At 38.4% G+C, this 25,364-nt stretch overlaps 1 protein-coding gene across 5 annotated transcripts in view; it reads right to left on the reverse strand.

The window, feature by feature from the left end:
- The window catches only part of MAP7 (microtubule associated protein 7), a 181,077-nt gene that overhangs the window by 21,216 nt on the left and 134,497 nt on the right, over positions 1-25,364 (reverse strand). For 4 of the 5 annotated variants that reach the window (XM_041739472.1, XM_041739465.1, XM_041739483.1 and 1 more), the window contains exons 4-8: positions 18,176-18,339; positions 17,268-17,385; positions 12,939-13,049; positions 7,440-7,553; positions 2,316-2,443 (exon numbers count right to left, since the gene is read on the reverse strand). In XM_041739472.1, the coding sequence (XP_041595406.1) occupies positions 2,316-2,443; positions 7,440-7,553; positions 12,939-13,049; positions 17,268-17,385; positions 18,176-18,339 (635 nt within the window). The remainder of the gene's footprint in view (positions 1-2,315; positions 2,444-7,439; positions 7,554-12,938; positions 13,050-17,267; positions 17,386-18,175; positions 18,340-25,364) is intronic. The other variant, XM_041739477.1, reaches the window with a different exon arrangement.

The following is a 25,364-nucleotide window of genomic DNA, read 5'->3' on the forward strand; positions in this document are numbered from 1 at the left end:
AGATGGCTGCTAGAAAAACAAACAAAACCCCAGAAAATAACAAGTGCTGGTGAAGATATGGAAGAATTGGAACCCTTCTGCACTGCTGGTGGGAATGTAAATAAAATGGTGCAGTTGCTATGGAAAACAGTATGGCAGCTCCTTGAATTATTAGAAATAGAATTGCCACAAAATCCAACAATCTCACTTCTTGATGTATATATATGTATCCCAAAAAATTGAAGGCAGGATCTTGAAAAGATATTTGCTACCCATGTATATAGCAGTGCTATTCATAGTAGTCAAGAGGCAGAAGCAACTCAAATGTCCATCAGCAGATGAATGGCTTAACAAAATGTGGTGTATGTGTACATGTGTGTGTTTGTATGTATGTGTATACATACATACAACGGGATATTATTAGCCTTGAGAAGGAAAGAAATCCTGTCACATGCTAAAACATGGATGGACAGATCTGAAGGACATTATGCAAAGTGAAATAAGCCAGTTACAAAAAGACAAATGCCGTGTGACTCCATTTATATGAGGTATCTAAAGCAGTCAAATTCATAGAAACAAAGTAAAATGGTGGCTTGTCAGGGGTGGGAGAGGAGGAAATGGGGAGTTGTCCACTGGACACAGTTCAGTTTCGCAAGATTTAATTAGTTCTGGTGACAGGCTGCACAACAACGTGAATATATGTACCACTACTGAAATGACACTTAAAAACAATTAAGATGGTGAATTTGTTATATGTTTCCTTTACTATAATCATCTTTAAAAAGAAAATTAAATTTAAAATTCTGTTTGTCATTCTCACTAGCCACTTTTCTTTTCTTTTCTTTCCACTAGCCACTTTTCAAGTGCTCCATGACCACATGTTGCTGATTGTTCAACTGAATTCCATAAGGGAGCTCTGGGGTATAAAAGACTTGTGAGTCACTTTCTGGAAATAGGTATTTGCCTACATGTTTGCATGTAAAGAGCTGAAAAGATAACCAATAAATCAAATATAGAAAGGGGAAGGCATTAAAAAAATTAAAATGGGTGAGAAAGTGGAGCTTTTGGATGGTATGATGAGAATCCCTCTCCTTTAATCTGTTGGCCAAGGGTCAACTTTCATTCTTCCCTCTTGGCACATCAGGTTGACCTTTTATCCACAACAAGATGTTTTTCCTTTGCTCAGTACTTTTACCTCTTCAATAAGTACCCAGCCTTTGGGGGCAAAATTCTTCTATTAGTTCTCATCCATAGCTAGGCACTGTGAAGCACTGATGTGCTAATGATGAGCAACTACCCAGATACCAAAGGTAGTTTCACCTCCAAGTCTCACCTGCAAGAATTCCTTGTGGGCCTGGATGTCTGACTCAATCAGGAATTAAACACTGATTCCTGAAAGCCTGGGCCTTGGAAGAAAACTGCCTGTAGGCAAAGCCATCAAGCTCTCACAACCTTCAAATTATCCTCAAACATCTAAGCAAAATCCTTTGAAGCGTCCATCAGCTTCATAAATCTCAACTGCTCTGGGAAGTTAAGACTGAAAAAAAAAATTGTTCAGCCTTTCATTAAATAGGTCATAGTGTTACCATGGGAGAGAGGCAATGAGATCTTCCGGTTGGCTGGGGAGTCCTTTAGGAGTAAGTACAATGCCTGACCATCACAGGGCATGTCTACTTCTTTCAATGGCTACTAAATAACATACAGTTTGAGGAAGAAAGATTCTTGGAGACATATGAGTTACCTCATTGCATTTACAGCAGGAAATTAATTATAGGTGAAAATTAATGTTAGCTCAGCCACCTTGCCAGTAATTACAAGTACAAATTATATTCTTCATTTGCAAAATTTGAGTCTATAAAACAGCCCAGTTGCCTTTCAAGTATTAGTTACTTAGCAAATTGCTAGTGTTTTCAAAATACACTGTTACAATATTGTAAATGTGGGTCCTGATGGGGATTAGCTAAACAGATGAAAACTCTTTATTTTGCTTTTTGTTGAACCACATTTAGAGTTCAGCCAACTTTTAGATATGGTTTAATAAAATGCAGAGGCAGCAGTCCAGGCCCACTTCCCCTTCAAGGGCTTTCTTACTTTCAAAAATGTAAAAGTGTGCTGTCACGACACTTGCCGCATGCACACACTTGAATAAAGAATAGTTTTCATCCTCAGATTCACATTTTTAGGGGGAGCCAAACTCCCAAGTGGAGAGGAAGCCTGAGGACACTACTGTCCAGGTGTGGGCACCTCCCACTCTGACACCCACACCGCACCTTGGGGTGGTGTTCACTCTGCACAGACACAGCAGACTTGCCTGGCTGCTCCCAACGGCTACTCACCGCTGTGCCATGAACAGTCCTCCTTCTCGCAGAGCCCTCCGGTGGTGTTATCAAGAATTTTGGTCGATCCATCAGATTTCTAGAGTGTGCAGCTTTGTAGGGCATGATGTTGATGGGGCTGCAAGATGCTGAACGAGGACAAATGGGGATAACTAGGGTGTAGGTGATTGTTTTATACACAAGAGTGCCAGAGGAGCAGTTGAAGGAAAGCCAAAAGCAGGTTCAGGAAAAGGAGCAAAGCAGAAATAGAGAAAAAAGTAGGGAGAAGAAGTTATTACCTAAAGGTGCCCAGAACCATCATATTCAGCTCTCCTCACAGTCCTATCAGTTTACAGTGTGTCCAAAAAGAAGCCATGTCCAAGTGAAAACCCTAGGCTATGTAAGTTATTGGGCTATTTAAATAGAGATTAAAGATACAGATAGAGTCTAATAATTAAGGAAAGCAATGGCCTTATATTGCTATGAACTGATGGTTCTGGGAAAACACATTAGTGACAGATCATTTTTATATAAGGACTGTTTATAATCAGATTTTTCCTAATTAGCTTAAAGATGGAGTAAAAGGTGGAGATCCAGGAAGCAAGCAAGCAGGCAAACAAGACATACTCCAACTATTTCAGGAGTAAAGTTCAACAGCCAGTGGAAAAAAGCAACAGAATTTTTATAATGTTAAACAATCAAGTCTTACTAGGTGTTACAACTTGCTACAAGGATAACTAATAATTTCCAGAAATAAATTCTGTAAATGTTTTGTCTATTTAAAGCCAAATCAGATGCATGGCTTCTGGGTTTTCCCAAAAGCCAAGGCATTTGATGGTCTATAACAAGCAGAAGAACATATGAGGATATAGGATGTAATCATTTAAAATGGTGATGAGAACACACATGTTAGAACTGCCAAAAACAAAGTTGAATCATGGAATAGCTTTTACTGTTTTACTCAGGTTGGGATATTTTTTAAAAAAATCACCGTTTCTGACTATTCAGTGTCACAGGAACACTGTCATTAATCAAGTGATTTATCAAGTGATTTCAAGCAAAAAATGGGTTTAAGGAAGTTCCTATAACACTACATATGTATCAAAAGTATGGGTACTAAGGTTCCAAGGTTCACTTTCAGATCTCACCCAGAAATCTTGTTCTCCAGCAAAAAAATAAGACAATGAAACATAACTCCTGAGGAGAATATGATGTGCTTGGATGATGTTATAAAATGACTTTACCTGCCGATAGCCATTGTAGCAAACTTACAAAAAGACCATTATTTCAGCTAAGCATAATAGTATTTATTAATAAATTAAAAACTCAAAAGTTAAAAATAAAAAAAACCTCAAAACTTGGCAGGACAAATTAGGAATTCTGGAATTATAGAGTTAAAAAATGTTATTCTGATTTGTTCTACAAACAGAAAGTTGATCAGATTGCTTATTTATTCACGTGCTCTCTTATTAAACAATTTGCAGTATCTTGAGTCATCACTCAATGGTCAAGGCAGGGAATGGACTGGAAATTGCATTCTCTTTTCCAATCCTCTGAAAATAGAACTCTATTTCTTCAGGATAAACTAAAACACTTTGCATTCCCCTTCAGTCCTCCTTAGAAGAATATGTGTATCTTTCTTGGGAGTTGACCTACGTCTTTGCCTTAGACTTTAATGGGGAAGGAAGATTCCTTTCATTGTGAGAAAGGAGAACCTAGTCTCATTTGGCTTCCTGTGATCACAGAGGAAACTATTTGAAAATAACTTTTTTCAAGTGCCACAACAAAGCATTTGCATTTCTCAGACAGTAAAGAGTTCATTAATGCAAAACTCTACCAAGCCAATCAAATGCATTTAAGTAAAGTAACATCCTGGCACAGGGCACTTCTGTGGGATTAATGTCCAGGAGAGGCACATATTGCCCAGGGCATAGCCAGAGGCTATTTACCTTGCGCTCCAGGATCAAGAAACCCTAAACCATAGTCCTGCTCTGAGGCCAGGGTCTGACAGGAAGAAGAAAACAACAGAAATAGGATTTCACTTCCCTCCAGTGGAAAATAATTTTGGGGGTATCTATGGAGCACTTCCTGAGATGATCATGGGTGTAAGCCAATCTCATCATGGCTCTGGTTCATTCTTTATTACAGCGCTGATGTAGTATTAAGCAAAGAAAGACAATATCCTTAAATCTATCTAGTGGAGTTTGTACAAAACTCCTCAGACTTAATTGTTCAAGGAACACTGTCAGCCTGTAACAAACCCTGTAAATTCTTTCTAAGGACATTACGTCTCATGGAATTGGTTGTTGTTCTGAACAGCAACAGCAACTACTGAAAAACCTGAAACCTTTAAATTATGTATTTGGATTATCTTGCCCTTCTGAAGAAAGAATAAGAGCAATAATACACAGTTATTTTTATTTTTCCAGAGTGCTCTTGATATCCCGAAGTAGTTTTCTTAAACATGAAAATTCTTCTATGGAGCGTCCAGTAGAAAGTCTTCTATACTATCTCTATTTCCTACTACTCTTGGTAACAAGTGGGCATTAATTCAACTTCTTAAAGATCTTCTAAATGAACTGTATGAAAAGGTACAGGGAAAAGATAATGCAATACAAGTGGCTGGAGTGTAGCATAGAGAATACAAATCTTATAATAATATTAATAACATTTATTGATGACTTACTATGTGGTGGGTACTACTCTAAACATTTTATGTGTATCAACTCATTTAATCTTAAGCTCTAATAATCACATGTATTTTAAATGTATTTTAAAAATGGGCATGGAGGGATCCCTGGGTGGCACAGTGGTTTAGCGCCTGCCTTTGGCCCAGGGCGCGATCCTGGGGACCCGGGATCGAATCCCATGTTGGGCTCCCGGTGCATGGAGCCTGCTTCTCCCTCTGCCTGTGTCTCTGCCTCTCTCTCTCTCTCTCTCTGTGTGTGACTATCATAAATAAATAAATTAATTAATTAAAAAAAAATGGGCATGGAGAGGTCAACGCAAAGCAGTGGCCACAAATGAGAAGTAAATTTTAAGTGCACTTATTACTTGTCCTGGGAGTCTGTAATCACCAAACACCCTAGGAGTTAGGATGGCTGTTTGGATCTGCTACTGCAACTCTGGCTCTGGATGTAGGTCATCCTTTTGCTAATGGCAACTGGATATAAGATGAACTTAAGAGACAACAGTCAAATGGAAAGACAAAAAAGACTGCAGAGAGTAGATGGAAAAATAAAAGTGGTGAACACAGTGTTTTTGACAAGATGAATGTAAAGGATGTTTACATATATAATTTCAAGTGGAAAAAATGAAAACAACAGTTTTGGTTTGTTAAATATAAGCCATGTCAATGCAATAATAAGGTAACAATAATCTAAGGAATGTATTGATAAGAATGGGAACTCAAGAAAAGGCCTATGGATTGCTTTACACTAAAATAAATTACAAGAATGTGTCCATTTGTTAAAAGGAGAATGGAAGAGTTGCAAAATAAAGAACAGCCAGTGAGCAGGTAGAAAGCACCCTGATTAAGTAGAACAACGAAGAGGGAAGATGGGAAGATGGGCAAGCAGAATGGGTGGGGCACAAGGACAGGATGCTGCAAAGGACTATAGGAGGAGCGAAAGAACTGACACAAGTTAGTGGCGACAATGACAACAGCAGACACTTTTTCAGCTGCGGGGCAGTCATTAATATGAAACAATGTACAGCGTGGAGATTCCAAAGCATGAGTGCCCTAGACTATTTGGATCCTACAATACAGGACTGAAAGCAGTTTTACAGTTTCTTCAATTAGCTAGACATGCCGAAGAACTTTCATGACTTTTCTAAAAGTAGGACATTCACAGGCAGAAAATAAACTATCTTGAAATAAGCGGTACTTTCTCCTCTGGAAAAATCTCAGATGCGATGTGACAGCTGACAGGAGAGTTCCTTCACAGAAAATACAGAACACTGTGGGGTCCACCTAATTGAGTGCATAACTCTACACAGAGCACCCCAGGCACCCAGGACGGAGGGCACGTTAAGACCCAATCCACCGATTAGAATTCTAAGTGGCTCTGGTATAAGTCACTTATTGTCACTGCCCTTGGTTTCCACAAGCAGGTGGTAGGAATGTCTGTACTTGCTTTTTCAACTGCCTCCTGGGGGTACTGTGAGAAATAGGGTTGTTAATAGCTCATTGGGCACCATAGATGAAAAAAAAAAAAATAAAACCACCAAGAATTATTTGCAAAGAGGGTGAATGAACATGAAGAGACGTGCAGAAGCAAAGCATTTTTAAAGGGAACTTTATGATGTAATTTCCTAAGTGCCAAAGACAAGGGCTGCTAGGCTGGTTACAGAGATATACCAATTGCACCAGAGATATTTGGGAAAAACAGAATCAACTCACCGTGAAAGGAGATGTTGCCAAAAGCTGAATGTGTATCTTTCTTTCCAGATAGATATAGGCTCTACGCTAACTTCTCATTAAACTAATTGGCTCATTCAGGCATGCTTTGCATTTCAAAAATGTAGAGGAGTTGTAACTAATTACAATAACCAGTCCTTGGCACATTCTCCATATTTTCAAAGTATGTAACAAAGAAGAAGACTGTAATTAGCCTTCTCCACAACTCCTAGAGATTTGAGAGGGTACTAATTCCTAGATTACATATGAAAGACTGGCACAGGCAGAAGGAGCTAGCCCACAGCCACTCTTAAGCAAGAAACTCTTGCTGAAATTATCCTGGGTTTTGCTTGTATTCTCAAGTCAATCTATTAGTATTAAATATTAAATCATGTCTACCTCTGATCATCTGCTCAGATGCAGGGGCAGAAAGAAAGGCGGGGAAGGGGTCGGTGTTGCGGGTGATGTTACCAACAACCCAGAAGCATCTGAAGCCATCTGATCACAAGGAGGGGCGTCCTTTGTCTGCCTGGCATCTGGTGTCCAGATAAGATGTGAAAGGAAAACAATACCAGGAGCGTGAAACCAACACCAACAGACATTTCCAAAGCCACTGCACCCAAGGAGAGAGAAGCAAACACACTGGGGAAAGCCCGGGATGTGATTAGATGAATAGCGGTAGCTCAGATGTGCATCAAAAGGTTGGACTTTACCTCACCAAGAAAGTTCCACCTTGACAGTTTTACCTGTATCTCCAGACAAGGCAGCTGTGCTTTTACTTCGGGCCAGGAACGAGTGTGTGGGCGTCAGCAGTCTGTTAACAACGCTGCTCTCCCATGGGCTGAGCTGCAGGCGGCGAGCTAAACGTCACCACATAAGCAAGATGTTAGAGGAATTCTTTCCTGGGGCAAGAGGGTGCAAGAGCATCAAACTTATCGCTTCCATATGCCAGGCCTTCAAGAGACGAGGCTCTCCAACCAAGCAGGACGGCTAGCATACGGTCTGGGAGACGGGAACTTTGCCCAAAGGAGGAGCTATTCCATAATGTTGCCTTTCTTTAAGATATTAAGTTTGGGACAGGCTCTATGTTAGATTTATGTTTGCAGATTTTGCTAGCCACCTTCCTTTCGGTGTGAACAAGTAACAAAACAGAAACATCAGGTCACCTACAGGTTTGGCGTTGTGCCCATCTGCCCTTGTCAGGATGGGCAGTGATCTAATGGCACATGGTCTGAGGGCACACACCTCGGCCAAAGGGCTTCCTAAGTATCCTGAATACTCAACTCCAACACAGGCTATGGCAGCTTAATGCAGGACTGCATGTCTATATAAACAAAGACTGAAAGGGTCTCCATTACATTTTGCCAGATGTTCATGAACTGCTACTTCGTCAATTGGGGGAAATTAGATATAATAAAAGGAAAGAGGACTCATGCAAAGTTCTGTCTGATTTCCTTTTGACTTTCCCATTCAGTAAGCCAGGTTCTCTCAAGCCTGTTTTGGCAACAATGTAAACAAATCTGGTGGAAGATAAGGGTAAAGCTGAAGCAAGATGAAATTAAACAGAAAAACCAAAATCCAATCTAAATCTAATGTTAGAAATTACTAGTGAGTGCATGAAGATTTCAGGAAATAGATTTAGGATAATACAGTGAATATAGTTCCAAACTGTACTGGGGCTTGGTGGCAAGACCACCATAAATTATAAATTATAAATTAATGACTTTGCTTATATTGTTAGCTTCCAGTGGTGGTCCATGAAAATACAGAAGCTACTGTCCAAAAATATCAGGAAAGAAGCTTGCAAGATCCTACAAATATCACTAAAGTAATCATACATCTCTATTTTAGGGCACACCGCTAAGTCACTGATAAAAGTCTTTAAAACTGTCTAAACATGACAAAGCCAGTTCTGCTCTGTACTATAAACAGCAGGTGCAAATATTCTTGCCTCTGGAGCCATTGTTCTTCTAATAATCTTTTATATGCTGTATTTTAAAGGAATGACGTTGAAATTCTAAAAGATTAGTTTTAGTTAACAGGAATTAGTTGATGTTAAATGTTTTTGCAGGAAATAACCTGTTCCTTTTGAAAGGAACTACCTCCAGGAAGTATCCTAATTACCTGACTTCATTTTTAAAAAGTGGTTATTTTGATCAAGGCTGTGGTGAATTTAAGAATTAGTGAATTATTTATTGGATTTCCTGTTATTAGGAGAGTTTTCACAGTTAAATGAAATCTTATCTGACAGACATAAATAAAAGGATTATATATATGTATGTGTTGTATATATACAATTACATATATAATACAGTAATAGTTGTATAGTAGAACACACAATAGAACAAGTGCTGTTATACACTCTAATATGGCAGTGTGTGTATGTGTGCATCAACAATGGAATTTAATGTACACTAAAAGTAGAATACAGTCACACAATAAAACCAATGGGGAAGAGTGAGGAGGATGAAATCTTCAACAGAACTATACTTTTTCAAGTAGATGAGAAAGGGAAGAAGAAAGGAACCCTTTATTTCCTTGACAAACTCTGTAGGATGACTGGCTCACAACTGCAGAGATGGTTTGTCATTGAGAAGACATATCCTTTCTCTGCCCTGGCTTAAGAAGTTGATTAACTTTTTATTTCTGTGAGTCTTGAAAGTATCAAACAAAGAATTTGCCTCAAATGAAGATTGCCTCTTTGACTTGTGTTTGAAGCAAATCTGAAGAGATTTGTTTTATAGCTGACACTGTGAATGAAAGATTTTGACAGAAGGAACATGTTTCTACTTCTTCTGTGTTCATTACTATGACCTGAATAAGAGAGAGACAGAGAGAGATCTCTTTTTCTTAAGATAACATTTTAGTAAAGGTTAGGACAGGAGAGTTAGTTTGTTGTTTTTCTCTCACCCACCTAGAGGGGCCTGATTTTAAGATGATAAGCTTCTGAAGGAAGAGATATTAATTCTTGTGAAACAACTTACAGTATTGATCCTACTTAAGCACTTAAAAATGAGATATTAAAAATTCCTGTAATAGACCATCTGAACCAGGGGAGGCAAACAAACATTATAGATATTTGTACTACCACAGTCATCCATAAGCAGGAAATCACTGTTCAGTTTCAGATGGGTGCCATGCAAAAATCAGGCAAGTACTGCCAGATCCCGATAGTTCATCATAAGTAGGAAATGCAAATATTATGTGAGGTATTCCATTTTTAGAATGATGGCAGTGAATTCAAATTAAAGCAAGAACAAAAACCCCTACTTAGGTCAAAAAGAACCTGAATGCAGAATGCAGCTTTAGGTCTACCACCATGTCCTATGATCTGATTCTAGGGAAAAATGTATGGACTAATTTTAAGCAAACAGTAGGCAACTTCATTTCTTGTTTTTTTTTTTGTTTGTTTGTTTTTTTTGTTGTTTGTTTTTTTTGTTGTTGTTGTTGTTTGAAATTCCTTATTCTTCCTTGAGAAAAATCTGGTTAAGTAGGAGCTTAAGAATATTAAGAAACACATTTTTAATGTGAAAATTTCCAGTGGCAATATTCTCTCCATTGCAGCAATTATAAAAACCTTTGGTAATCAGAGGTTTCCTTTAACTTGGGTCATTTTATCAGTCTATGTGACACTATATGCAAGTTTGATAATAAAAATATTTAAAAATAAGTAGGGCACAGGCAGAGAGCTCATGGATGTCATGCATTAGTGCTGGAGGACCTGGGGAAACACATGTTAGCAAAGTGGGTATTTACCAAACGGTATGGAAATATTTTAGTATTTTTAATAACCAGGAGAGCATTCCAGCTGAACGTCAACCTTGATAGCATCAGAGCCTCAATTGAATATCAGCTTTAAGGCCTATGCTAGAGGGCTGAGAAAGCCCAGACGATCCGGTAAATGGTGTACATTCTTTAATACATTGCCAGTAAAAGCCTCTAACTTAAAATTCAATAAGGATGCTTCCTAATTTAATAAAGCATAACCAACTTTTTAAAATAGCAGAAAAAAATAAAGTTAGCAGAAAAGAAAATGAACTAAGTTACTTAAATTTATAAATTAGAAGTTCAAATTCAGAAGAATTTCTAGTCTCATTAAAAGGCCTAGCCATCTCACTGTCCTACTGAAAGTTCTAACTTTAAAAAAAGAAAAAAAAAATTGCTTCCTGGACCATATGGGGGGCTCTTGGGTGAACTGAATCTTCCCTTCCTGGCCAAACCTGACCTCGTCTTTTAGACCCAGGCAGGAACTGGTAGTTCACACAATTCTTTTGACAAGGTGGCAGAGAAGCAGAACTCCCCAATTTAGTGCTCTCCTTTTGCTATTAGTCCAGGTGAGGATTTGATTTGATAGGTCACACGATTCAAGGGGCAGTTTCCTGGATTTGGCTATGAACTGGCTGTTGAACTTCTCTTAATCCTTAACCTCACTCAAAGCAAGAATGCATACAGTCAGGGTGATCTAAGGAAGGACATCCATGAAGGTAAGAGGATGCAGCACATCAACAACATGGGTTAGTTGCTGGTGATCTCTGTGCTAGACCCTTTCTCCAACAATTAATCTGTAACATATGAATTTGGGTCTTTCACCTCTGTCCATCATCTCTGGAATTCTGTTACCCCAACTGGAACAGATGAGCCATCCAGTAAAACTTTCTGAGTTCTAAGATCCTATTAAGAATATTCCATCAGATATGATCATTCAGAATCTATTAAACATTCCTGTTGCTAGTTGACAAATTACTGTTGTCCCATAGAAGGGTGATAGGATATTGTTCAGTTTACTGCCCAACTACCCCAATTTCAGCTGTGGAACTGAAGGAGGTAGTTGGTAAGATTGACTTCAAAGTACCATAAAATCACAATTGTAGTTTGTCTTAGACATAGGTTCACAAAAGTATGAAACTAAAATGCTGAGTAAGGGATCAAATCCAAAGAATTTTAGTATATGTGCTGCCGAAGCGAGCACTCAAATCCAAAGAAAAGGTGAGTAGACAACTGTTAAGAATGGCACTCATATGCTGTATTTCATATTAAAGGAATGGGTTTGAAGATAAAGGCTGTTTATGAAAGGAATGTTAATTCATAATACTTTTCTCTAAGATGCAAAAGAAAAAAGGTACGTAATTTGACTATATGTCTAATATTGATGATTTAGGCATATTAGTTAAAAAAAAGGAATAGTTAAGGTTAAAAAGCAAGAGCAGGAAGTTGTTCAACATTTACTACTTTAAGAGATTAGTTATTAGTTTTATAACAGCAACATGTACAATATTGTACATTACAATAACACAAGTTTTATACAATACAGAATATATGGATACACACAGAACATGCACACACTGCATTCTTTACAAAGACTATAAACACTGAATGTTTCCCAGTAAAGCATTCAAAATAACCACAATTTGTTACTTTTAAAGAATATATGTTTTTATATTGCACAATAATTCTTTGGTTTTCTAATTTAAGGTCATTTTAAGTTCTGTAAAACCGTAGCTCATCTTAAAAACTTGATTTTTCCTTCTATGATATATAGATGTATAAAGTAAAACTTTAATTTTATAAATAACCCAACATTCATGTACTGTAAATCCATGGGATGAATAAAACTCAAAATTCAAATAAAACATTAACTGGGGACTATGATTATTAAAACTTGTAGGAGACTTCAGTGATGATATTCTTGAAGCTAAGCCAAATCCCTGAAGGGCAAAATGAATGGACACCAAGAACCGATCACACACACACAGAAGAAATGCAAGTAAGCAAGGTTTGGTTAAATGAGAAATCAAATAGCAAAATGAAATCTACCAACATGAATCATTTAAAAAGATTTCTTAGAAAGTCAAAGCTTGGCATTCCCCAAGTACAGATGAAAAGTCAAAGACAACATGACTGAAGGAAAATAATTGTTCACAACAAAGATTTTTGCAATGTTGGTGGATAAGTGGGTGATTTCTGGAACTGTAAACTCATTTACTAAAAAGTTGAGAAGCACCGCTTCCATGATGGCTAAATGCAACCATTCAGCCAGTTCTAAAATGAGCAAGGTTCTTGTCGCAAGGGAAATGCTGCTCAGCCGTTTACTGCTTTTTTACTTTGAAGTTGTGTTCTTCCTATTTAAGAAACGTAGGGAAAGCAACTTCAGATGCTTATTTTTAGCTGTAACATCCAGAAAGAAAAAAAAAAGCATTAAGTAAATAACAGAACACTTTTTGTTGTTGTTTTCCTTTTGACTGTACCTCTATCTGGAGAATTTAGTAAAGTTGCAGATGAAGAGGAGAGCCGCTTGCTAATGACGGGATCAACATGTTTCGAAAGATTCATGGTGGAAACTGACCGCCTGTCTGGATCTAAAACAAATGGAGATAATGCTAATTGACAGCCGGCATGCAGGATTGCAATTTCCTAGTTCACTGATGGAAGGAAAAGCTAGAATTGGATGCTTTCAGCTCTATTACTAGATCTTACATAATAGCACAGTTTTCTAAATGGATATCTTAAAGGTAACTTAAAGGTTAGAAATAAAATTCATTTTTCTCATAGGATAAAATAAATATTAATAAGCACACCAGTTTGTCAGCCAGGGAAGTTCAAGCATATTGTCACAATAATACAACAGACAGACAAGGACCAAAGGCAGATCACTGGAGGGCAAATACAATAATGGGGCTGACTGTTCAGCAAAGAGAGGTTTGTAAAAGTGGATGCCCTTAGAATTTCCCCAAATAGGAACAAGGGAGTAGTAATAGGGCTGGTGAAATAGAATGCAAACACTAGGAGAAAAAAAAAAAAAAAAAAAAAGAACATCAGGTTCTATGCATTTGCTGCTACCTTTTCTTGTAGAGCCAGTCACTTTACCTAGGCCATTAAAGTTCACTATAGAAAAACAGATTAAAAACAAAGAAGAAACACTCTAGGTTTGGAGCGATGTAGCATTTCTTCTTAAAGTCTACAAGTAACCATACCTCTGTGCCTATAACACGGATTTTAGGGTGGTTTACAAATGTAGAATCAGTCCACAAATTTGCCCAACAAAATTGATGGCAATATAAAGAAAATCAGAATTCTTCAAGTTTACTAATCAAACTGTTGATCCTGTAGGTGAGTAATTTTAGAGTAATTCTTAAAGTTCTGTGAGATCAAAAGGGAAAAATCAGCTCTATTCATCTGCTGTCTGTATGGTGGAACCAGGTGGTAGCCATCCTCACTAGAATAGATCATGTTCCCCAAATAAAAGTCTAAATAGAGTAAAAGTCTAAAAAATCTCATTATATTTATTCAGGAAGGGAAAACAGATTGTTTTGACGATGACTGCCAAAGTTAAAAGGGCTTTGCCATATTTTGTTTACCATTGTTAGCTTCTTCTAAAACTAAAAACAAAAAGTATTCCTCATGGTATATGCCTTTAAAACCCAGTTCTATCATTGGTCTATCAATGTCTAAGTAACACTGGTAGTCAACATTTTACAGTAAACTTCCCTCCACAGAATAACCATTTTTGGCCATTATTTATAGTGTATGGGGATAAACAAGTTTTCTACCAACATCAGACATTCCTATCTCTACTAGGATGTATTTGTATGGTTGAAGCAACTCAATTAGAAAACAAACAAACACAGACATCATGCCTGTGACGTAAATTAACACTTAACTGATAGGCCCTTGGAGCAATCCTGAAGATTAAGGATAATGTATCAAAAGGAAGATCTTAATGATGAAATGTAAGGCCCAGGGACACAAGGAAGGGTAACAAAAGTCATTTCTGGGTGACTGACAGCAATACATTTTCTGATACTGTTTTTATATGTTAAGCTTTAGTCAGGGGACATTGTGTCTGCCTGCAGGCCTACTCTGCCTGGTGAAAATTATAGAGGTATAATGCATACTTATTATATTACTTAATAAGATCATCTTAAATCATTTCTTTTTCTCACTCAACAAAATACAAATTCACAAAGGATTCTGAAAGAATCAGTTTAAAAAATTCACAAACCAGTGCAAGTTGATGAGTGAGCCATAAGGCAACACACAGATTTAATCTGGATTAAATTTAATTTCTAAGATGTTTTTTCTTTTTTTTTTTAAAGATTATTTATTTATTTATTTATTCATGATAGAGAGAGAGAGAGAGAGAGAGAGAGAGAGAGAGAGAGAGGCAGAGACACAGGCAGAGGGAGAAGCAGGCTCCACGCAGGGAGCCTGATGTGGGACTCGATCCCAGGTCTCCAGGATCACGCCCTGGGCCAAAGGCAGGTGCTAAACCGCTGAGCCACCCAGAGATCCCCCCCTTTTTTTTTCTTTTTAAAGATTTTATTTATTCATGAGAGACAGACAGAGAGGGCAGTGCGGGGGCAGAGAGATAAGCAGGCTCCATGCAAGAAGCCTGATGTGGTACTCAATCCCGGGACTCCAGGATCACACCTTGGGCTGAAGGCAGGTGCTAAACTGCTGAGCCACCCAGGCATCCCCTAAGATCTGTTTTTTCATCAGCAAACACTGACTGGGTTGCCCATTCTGAGTGAGTAATTGCTATAAAGGAGTAAGACCAGGTTACTGTTCTTAAGATCACGGCAGATCACTGCAAAGACTGCAACCTTTGAGAATTTTGGCAAATTCCAGTTCTTTTTTTTTTAATTTTTTTTTTTTTTTTTTTTTATGATAGTCACAGAGAGAGAGAGAGAGAGGCAGAGACACAGGCAGAGGGAGAAGCAGGCTCCATGCATCAGGAGCCCGATGTGGGATTCGATCCCGGGTCTCCAGGATCGCACCCTGGGCCAAAGGCAGGCGCTAAACCGCTGCACCACCCAGGGATCCCTCCAGTTCTTTTCAAACTTTTTTTTTTTCTTTTCAAACTTCTGAATTCTAGTTTAGTAGCAATTTTCTCTAATTCAGAGCCCTTATAATAAAAATAGATATTATCCAAGTGCTAACAAATACAGCATGAGTTTCTCTTGCTCCAAGTGGCAGAAATAAAGATCATATACTGAATGCTGAGTGTTGAACCAAGAATTAAAACTAAACAACTGTATTTCCCCTCAAAAATATTTGAAAACTTCTAATGGAGTATACTTCTGCCATACACAAGTAAAAGATGAAGCCAAGTAAAAGAAAAATAAGGTTATAAAAATATATATTCTTATATAGAATATATACGTAAAACTGCCCCTAGAATAAAATATCACACTTAAATGAGCTTTAGGAGTACAGATTTAACATGTGCCCTACAAAGTACCACTGGGTCATTAAAAGCCAAGGGGAAAAAAAGTGTTTTCAAATATAGTTCAACATCATAGGAAAGTTGTGGTAATGTACTTTTAGAATTTTTAAAATAAAGGGGTTCTATTGGATACACTGAATGTTAGGAATGGAAGAACAGAGCAAACAAAAATTCATGGTTATTTAGATTAAAACTAAGAGCAGAAACAGCGGTACTGACCAGTGGGGACGGGGATGTTGGCGAGGTGAGAGCACAAACTGGATGTACTTTGATCCAAGGTAATTCATTAACTAAAAAACACTTCTTAAAGGTTTTTCCCCCCCCAAAATGATCTCTTAAAGAGAAAGTAAACACATAATGTGTCGTTACGTTATTTCAACACCTTCAAGTCACCAGAGTTCTATCATCACACTTAAGAAACACTGTGCCATATCCCAGATCTAGGTCTATGCAATAGGGTATTAAGCATGCATTATGACTAAGGTAGTGATGGTTCAGCTATTGATGAACTGTTGTTCCTAGGTCGGAGGTGCTAGCTATAGGTCAGGCAATCAGCAACCACAGGGATGTCTGTACCAGATTTTCTAGTACCACCAAGAGTTGTGAAGTGGTGGTCCAGGCCTGCTAAATCGAGAAAGGTGAATGATGATTCAACAAAACCACCTGGGGACAGAATGTAAGACAATGATTTTTCAAAGTAAATAATAATAATAATAAAAATGTCATTAGACTCACACAGATGTAAAAGAACTGACACATTATATAAAATTCGAGGTGTATTGAATTTACAGTACAAAAATAAAGCCTTTCCCTAAGTCCAAATTTCAGTATAACTTTATGTCCATTCAAGAACGAGGGAATGGCTGAGACATTCATGGTTTCTAGTTTCAGAACCTGCACTTTTTTGGGCAGAGCATTAATGCTGCACATGCTTTATGGTCCAAATACACAAGCTCATACTATTGGTTATGATCAGTCAATACTGCTATGTTTCTTCTAGAAAAAAAAAATCAGTTAACTTATTCCATAATCCTGAAATCTTAATGCAAATGATTACTTAAAATAACATAGAGTGGAAACCACATGTTTACTTAGGAATGTTGCATAGATTTCTAGCTCTTCAAGGAATTATGTAACAAAAAGGAAAAGCAGCGGTGTTAAGGGAGAGAACTTTATCTTCTTACCTTCATCACCCCCTTATCCTCAAACAGTAGGAGCATCATTTAATTATAGTTTAATTATTTCAGCTTGATTTTTGTTTTGGAAACACAGACTTAGAAAAAAAAGAAGCAACTGCCCTTTTGCGGTCCAGGAAGAAAGCAGGGATTCTGAAAGCATCACCATTTGTTACCTGCACTGCGGATGCTAGGGCTCCCATGGAGAGGGCCTCCCCATGACCACCGGTTTTGCTTCTGTTTTGGCTTCTGGCTCCTTTCCATTGTTCGTCTTACAACAGCTTCATGGCGTTCCTTCAATGGAAGAGAGGAGTGGATGATGAGATTCGATCTGGTTGTTTGAGGCTTCTTCAATTTAAGGCAGAATGGAGTAAAGGCACTACTGGAATTTCTACCTTAGTACTCCTACTTCCTAACTTTTATACCTTCTCTTAGGGTAGGAGTAATATCAACCTGCGAGAGTACTGAAATCATCAGGTCCCAGTTGGTAAAGCTCTTGGCAAACGACAGGTACTTAAATAAACAACCCTTGTTATGGCTACCAGGAGTGTGGTGCTTTCATCAATTCATGTAAGCATGGTGATACAGGTCTTAGCTTAAGCAGATGCTAAACAAATGTGGTACCATATCTTAAAAAAAAAATGCAGTTCAGAATCTGAGCAGGTGGGTAATCCTGACTCCACGACTTACTCATTCTGAGTCTGCATGTTCATTTTTGCAAAAACTGATATATCAACACTCAAGGGTTGAGTAAAGATTAAATGAGATAATCTATGTGAAAATGTAAACAGTAAAGCCCTAGAGAAATCCAATTCCTTGGAGTCCTCTCCATATTTTCGTATAGATGAACTGCACAGGGGTAAGTTATGGCTCTAGACCAAAGGCCCGGGCTTTTAAAGTTTTTGCGAAAATAATGGTAACAATTACACCATTCACTACCTGCTTTCCGTACCCCAACCTCCCTAGAAGCTGTGGCTATCTATAAAACTGATTACTTAATGTTGCTATGCATACCAGCACCTTAAGGGAAGGTTTCGAATTTCTGAAATAGACCTCCCATTTGCTGCCCATGGCAGCCTCTTACTTTGTCTTCCTCCAGCCTCTGCCTCCGCTTTTCCTCCACAGCAGCTCTCCTCCGCTCCTCCTTCAGCCGCTGTTCTTCTAGTTTCTTCTTTCGTTCTTCCAAGTGCTTTTCATAGTGCTGCCGGGCTCGCTCTTCCCTTTCTAACCAGATTATTTCTCTCGCAGCTTCAGGAAGAAAAAACAATGGAAATCAAACACAAGCAGGTTTAGAACTTGAACAGGTATTGGGGAGCCTGGTTGGCTCAGTCAGTTAAATGTCAGACTCCTGATTTTGCCTCAGGGAGAATCTCAGGGTTGTGAGATGGAGCCCCCCTGCTGGGCTCTGCCCTGGGCTTGGAGCCTGCTTAAGTTTCTCTTTCTCCCTCAGCCTGTCTCCACCCTGCTTGCATATACACATACTCTCTCTCTTGAAAATCAGAAAAACAAAAAAGTTTTATAGGTAGGACTGTATATAAATGGCCCACATTGAACAAATATGGGTTCTTGGGTTTTGTATTTATCAAACCTGACCTTTGCTTTCCTTAAATTTTGAGGAAAAAAAGTACCACTGTTAATTTCTAGCATAATTTAATCTGATAACAATGAGGTCAAAGAAGATACACTAAATTCTACTCTTTGGGAATCCCTACAGTCATCTAATTTGGTAGGTTAGTACAACAGAATAATGCATACATCACATGCTCTGGTCTCAATTCTGATTACTGATATGATGCTCTTATAACCAATAGTACCATTCGTCTCTCTCTCTCCTCTTAAAAAATGTGATATCCTTCACATCAAAAGCCTGTGACTATAGTTGTTTCAACACAGCACTGGTTCTCTGAAAGTATTAAAAGAATTGAGGAGAAAATCCCAAAATTGATAGCTGATAAAAGATATATTAAATGCCTTACAGATTTATCACACTGAGTAAGCTAAGTGATGTGAGACTAAATAAGCAGCTCTTGCTCACATTCTGGTTAGATAAATCTATTAATATCACAGGCTGAATGAAAATGCACAATGCAGAAAATATTGTTCAGTGATGGAGTGTTTCTTTTCTCTTTTACATATACACGGTCCTTCCTCATTTTAGCGGAATACATACCCCACAAAACTTTTTTTTTTTAGTATAATGCTTCCTTGATCTGTGAAGACATCTTCAATATGAAGAGATCTTTAATATGAGCTATTAATAATACTGTTGGTAAAAGGGTCCAAACAAAATTTAGAGCATAAACCTTGAGAATAATACATGGGATATAAGTTAAAATGTTACTTCTTAAGAGAAAAAAAGTAAAATTCAGAACATTTGTTTCCTCTAAATGTTTACTATTAAAGATTCTGCATTGTTGGGAGCCGCGTGCCAGGAAGGGGTTAATGGATCGAGCAATGGCTCTCTGTTGACTCTTCCAACTGCGGCCCACCTGTCTCACCCTTGTTGTTGAAGGCTTGTGGCTCAAGGACGCATACTATTGCTATCTATTCAAGGGCGCATACTGTTGCTGTCTACTGTGAAAGGACATGTCTGGAGAACTAAGCTTAAAATATCCTGCTTGTTAAACAACCCTGCTTTATAAAAGAGTGAATAATACAAATAAAGTTGGCATTGTGGCTGAATCCAGCCATATGTCCCTCCTGCTCCCACTCTGTTTATGTCTCTTTTCTTTTCCTCATTCCCTTACCCTCATCCCTGGACGGTTGTCGCCCCCAGCGCGCGCGACACTGCATTTCTGCTACCATTAAATATTTCCAAAGCTGTTCATTTGAGGAGACAAATCTACTGAAAGCAATATGAATTGACTTTGTGTGAAAAGGCAAGAACAATTCAAGATGGGTTTGTCTTATGACATCACTCAGGGTGGTAGCAGAGACAACTGGGTTCTCCCAGCTCTGCTACTAATGGGTGGTGAGATCTTAAGACATATTCATTTGAATTTTAGTTTTCTCTTGTTTTCCAAAAGATGTGGAAATTGATTTTCAAGATTTCTTCCAAGTTTAAACGCCCAGGGCTCTAAAGAAATTCTCAGGTCCAAGTTGAAAATTTACTTTAGTAAAAGCACATAGTGTGTGTCCAATAAATATTTGCTGAATGAGTGAATAAATAAAAACACTCTGAGAGGGCAGCCCGGGTGGCTCAGTGGTTTAGCACCGCCTTCAGCCCAGGGCGTGATCCTGGAGACCCGGGATCAAGTCACACATCGGGTTCCCTTCATGGAGCCTGCTTCTCCATCTGCCTGTGTCTCTGCTCTCTCTCTCTCTTTCTTTCTCTCTCTCTCTCTGTGTGTCTTTCATTAATAAATAAATAAAATCTTAAAAAAAAACCACTCTGAGAAAGCACATTGAAAGTAACAGATGGGGAACATAATTCTAACATGCTTTATTTTATTTTTTAAAATGATTTTATTTATTTATTCATGAGAGACAGAGAGAAAGAGGCAGAGACACAGGCAGAGGAAGAAGCAGGCTCCCTCCAGGGAGCCTGATGTGGGACTCGATCCCAGGACCCTGGGATCCTGACCTGAGCCAAAGGCAGATGCTCAACCACTGAGCTGCCCAGGTGCCCCATTCTAATATGTTTTTTTTTTTTTTATTAATTTTTTTTTTCTTTATTTATTTATGATAGTCACAGAGAGAGAGAGAGGCAGAGACACAGGCAGAGGGAGAAGCAGGCTCCATGCACCAGGAGCCCGACGTGGGACTCGATCCCGGGTCTCCAGGACCGCGCCCTGGGCCAAAGGCAGGCGCCAAACCGCTGCGCCACCCAGGGATCCCCATTCTAATATGTTTTAAAGGTGAATTTGCTGTGACCACACACTTGTGCACATAATATCTTTTGGATTTCTTATGTGAGAATACCTTACAGGCAGGCTTTCAATGGTACCACACATTTTAGTTCATTTAAAAAGGTAGATATACAGTGATAGACTTTTGTCAAAGCTTAAATAGTACAAAATATTAAAAGGCAAAATGAAGGTTTTCCTCTAACCTTAGACCTTTTTATATTCCACTTCTACCTTTTGTATAAATATAAAAGAAAAAAAAGATAAAAATTCATGCATACTGTAGTATATATAGTACACCTCTGCTCCGAGTCTTGCTTTTTTCACTGAAAATATATCTTAGAGATATTTGCACATCAACACATAAAACATAAATCCAATAACCTTTTTAATGGCTATGTAATATTCCATTGCCCACATACTTTATTTTAATATAATCAGATACTGATAAATTATCTAAGTTTCTAGTATTTTATCAATTCAGACCTTGGGTGACATTGTACTCTTATGACCTCTGTAGATATGTGAACACATCTTTGTAGAAGTAGAGATGCTGAATCAGAGGGAATATACATTTAAAATTTTGATAGCTACTGTCATATAATCCTCTGTGGAGGTCACACCAATTTATACTTCCACTGACAGTGGATGAGTGGATCACAGGCAGAAAACGAAATGGATTCGTACCCTGAACCCTGAAGACAGGCAGTAGGATATATCTATTCTTAACTCTTTGCTTTCAAACTACATAGTCTTTGACTTATATACCTCATGTTGAGGAAAACTTCAGATTCTTTAAGGATATTTAAGAATGTAGTATTTTCTTTTCCTTTAAGATATTCCAGAAGCCAAAAGACAAAATAAGAAAAACAAGTTTATGAAATGTTAAGAAAATATTTTTTAAAGCTGCTAAAGTAAATTTGTAAAATTAGAGTTTATCAGGTCACAGGTTAATTTTCCTTAAATCATGTTTTTCATCAGGCTACTTTCTTGCTCATGAATATTTGCCATTATTTTCACATTAAACTGAAACTCCACTGATTTCTAAAGTCCTCTCTAAACTTGGTCTTAATACCCTTCTGTGGCCCTATTCTGCATTGCTCTCCAAAATAGCCTCTTAATTCTAAATATGCTTATTTCCCCTTATTGCCCCTTCCAAACAGCCCATGCTTTTTCCATCTCTTTGCTCCCATTGTTGCTCTGTTAAGAAAGTTGCCATCATTGTTTATCCAAACTGATCCATCCGTTAAAGCAGTGGTCTTACAAGTAATATATTTCAGAATCACATCTGGAGAGGGGGGGTATGTGTGTGTATCTGTGGGGGAGGAGTACTGGTTAAAATGTAAATTCCTGGGCTCTCACCCTCATATTCAGATTTACCAATTCTAGGATGGGGCCTAAGAATCTGAATTTTGAACAAACCTCCCAGGTGAGCCTGGTGATCCCGAGTGGTGTACTGATGGCATTTGGAGGAACACTGCCCTCAAGATCCTCAGGAGCTTTGACACTTCGGTGGTGTGTGTGTGTGTGTGTGTGTGTCAGTGCTGCTTTTATGACATCTACCATAAACTTCAGTATTTCTTCTATTCTGATTTCCAGGTAGCAAAGGTTTTTTTTTTTTTTTTTCCATTGTTTTCCCTTTTTCCCTCCACTTACTATAGTGCTTTCCATAACTAGAACATATCCAAGGGTCTTAATCATTACTTCTGGATTCATTCACCCATACCTGTGTGGTCTTGTATTCTCAAACTGCAAGGGCACCATCTTCCTGACAGAGTCTAGGTGGTCTCACAGGAAAAATGGAGTGCTTAGCATAGTGCCACATGCCAGTTAGGGACTTGGAAAATACAGATCATTATCATGAGTGAATCTTTACGGCAATCAGCCTAATTCCTGCTGTACTGCCATAGAGGAGATGTAGCTAATGGGAAGAACAAAGGTAGGACAGTGCACTCGTGGGCTGAGTGACTTCCCGTCCCGGCCACAATCAACAGTCTAGTGCCCAGCCTGGTGCTTCTGAGCAGGCTTACATCTGTGGGAGTACATGTCACTACTACATTCATGTGTCCTTACTACATGAGGGAATATTATCACTTCATCTCTGAAACATTCAGGACTGTTGTCTCACTTTCATATTAAGATATTGGAAGGATACAAATTGGTTACTGGTATTACTGGGTACCAGCTATAGCCAATAATATAATGAAGAATCAAAAAGTGACAAGTGCCAAATATCTGAGTACAAGATTTGGTTCTGGTACTACTTTTGTGTGACCTTGGGAAAATGAGCCAACCTATCCTATCTGACCTCTAATTAGAGAGTATATACAAAATGATCTCCAAGATCTTTTCCAGTTAACTCCTGGGACTTGATTTTTTTTTGTTTTTACCTTTGAGGTGTGTGGGATTACAATTAGGTTTCTTTTTGTTTTGATTTTGAGTGTTAGTATATTCATCTTTATGCTTTATCTCAACAATTACTGAGATTACCTGCATTTCCAATTTCAAAGTAAATCTGAGGAACAAGCTGAAGACTTAAAGGACTGTGACTTCCAGTAGGCCTTAGTGTTAATCCCAAGCTTTCTCAATTAGTCACTTAAACTCTTCCACTCACCTCTCATTGGACTAGTATACTGGAGAACTGCCTGGTAACAAGTGGGACCTTGCAGGATGCCCACCACACATGTCCTTGAGTGGTTGGGATAGCAGGTTATGTCTGCGGACTACCAAGAGCCTTCCTTTATACATGGGCTGAGGACTTCTGATATAAGACAGCAATACAATCCAGGACTCCTGCCTACAGGGCCAGGCTTAAAGAAGCATTCAATCTTTGCTAAAGTAGATGGAGTTTTGCCAAAGCATACAAATCAACGGTCGTCCTTGGAATCTTTTAGTTATTTCAACCCTTACCCACTTTCACTTCTTAAAAAATGTTGCCATCCTCCTTACCTGGCTGCTTTACTGAGCCCTCCTGGACCAGGAAATATAACCACCCCCCTCCTCCTTGCCTCCCCTAGCTCAGAAACATTAGGCTTCTTCAATCCTAGGCATCTAAGTCAGTATCTGGCATCACGTGGCCTGCCATCCTCATCTTTTCACCATCATCACCGTGGTGAGATGTCTTCAGCTCTTACTTTGTGCTGACACCAAGTGATCTTCAGGCATTATCTTCACAGCCACTCAGTGAGGTAGACACTGCTATTAAACTCACTTTATTATGAGAAGTCTGAGACACAGAGAAGTGATGTAACCTGCCTGATGTCTCACAATAAGTCAGCGGTGAAGATGGAACTCAAACTCTGGACTGTCTGTCTCTAGAAGCAAACAATGAGCCATTATGTTGAAGGACATGATTTGTAACACCTTCCAGGAACTAAACTCCTTCTTGAGATTGGAGTAAATTGGTTACCCGATGTGAAGACTCTGATCTTCTAATGTTACTCAGTCTTTATCATCATCTGTTTACAAGATCCCTACTTTTCAGATTTTGAGATCTTTTCATCTTTAGCCTCAAAGGCAAAGACAATTTGAGAGAAAGAAATAATGGCTGCTTAGTCACAATGATTCATTCATTTTATGGTAAAGCTTCAGCCTCTGAGTTACCAAATCCACCCTGCAACAAGCATTTATTCTGGCCAGTCCTGAGCTTGACTCATGATACTGTGGTTATGTGCTCATGTCCACATCCCTCTCACTACCATGTATTCAGATCCCTAAGCTGTTCATAGCCTGCCTGACAGTCTTAAGGGCTTTTGTACACTGTGTTCATTAGGGGACAACTTCAGGAGACCAGATGCCAAGGTTAACCACAGGTCTGTCAAAGTTTCACCCAGTAGCAATTTGGTTTGGAAAGAATGCCTTCCCAAAGCTTGTATTTTTTTGTGGATAGTCTTGTCAAAACCAACAACTGTGCTAATCGAATAATGTGAGATGTGAAATCACATTAGTAAACAACCAGTAATGCTGTAGTGATTAGAGTCACAAGTGAAGCTGTCGACTCTAATCACTACAGCATTATTGGTTGTTTACTAATTAGTCCTAATCCCCCAACAACATTTTTGAGATGAACATTCAAGCCAGGCTCAAATGATCATTTATCTCTTGACCATGCTCTTATTAACAATGCTGTCCCTGTGTTGACAATGCACTGAGATTAAGAAGATTTAAAGAAGGAAAAAAAAAGGCAAAGTAAATGAGCTATGACTGGATGGGCAAATAAGTCTAGTAAAATTATCTACAGAAAGAAACTCAAATTAAGCTAATTGACGTTTGCTTACAGGTCAAAATCTTTTCTATATTATCTAAGTGATTTCTAACACTCTGTGACAGATCTCTTGTACAAGTTTGAATTTACCTACAAAACCCCTATGAATAAATTGAAGAAAAGATTTTTTAAACTCAAATTTTTCTTCATGAGCTATATGAATC

The sequence above is a fragment of the Vulpes lagopus genome, chromosome 2 (genome assembly GCF_018345385.1).
Source record: "Vulpes lagopus strain Blue_001 chromosome 2, ASM1834538v1, whole genome shotgun sequence".
NCBI classification, from domain to species: Eukaryota; Metazoa; Chordata; class Mammalia; order Carnivora; family Canidae; genus Vulpes; species Vulpes lagopus.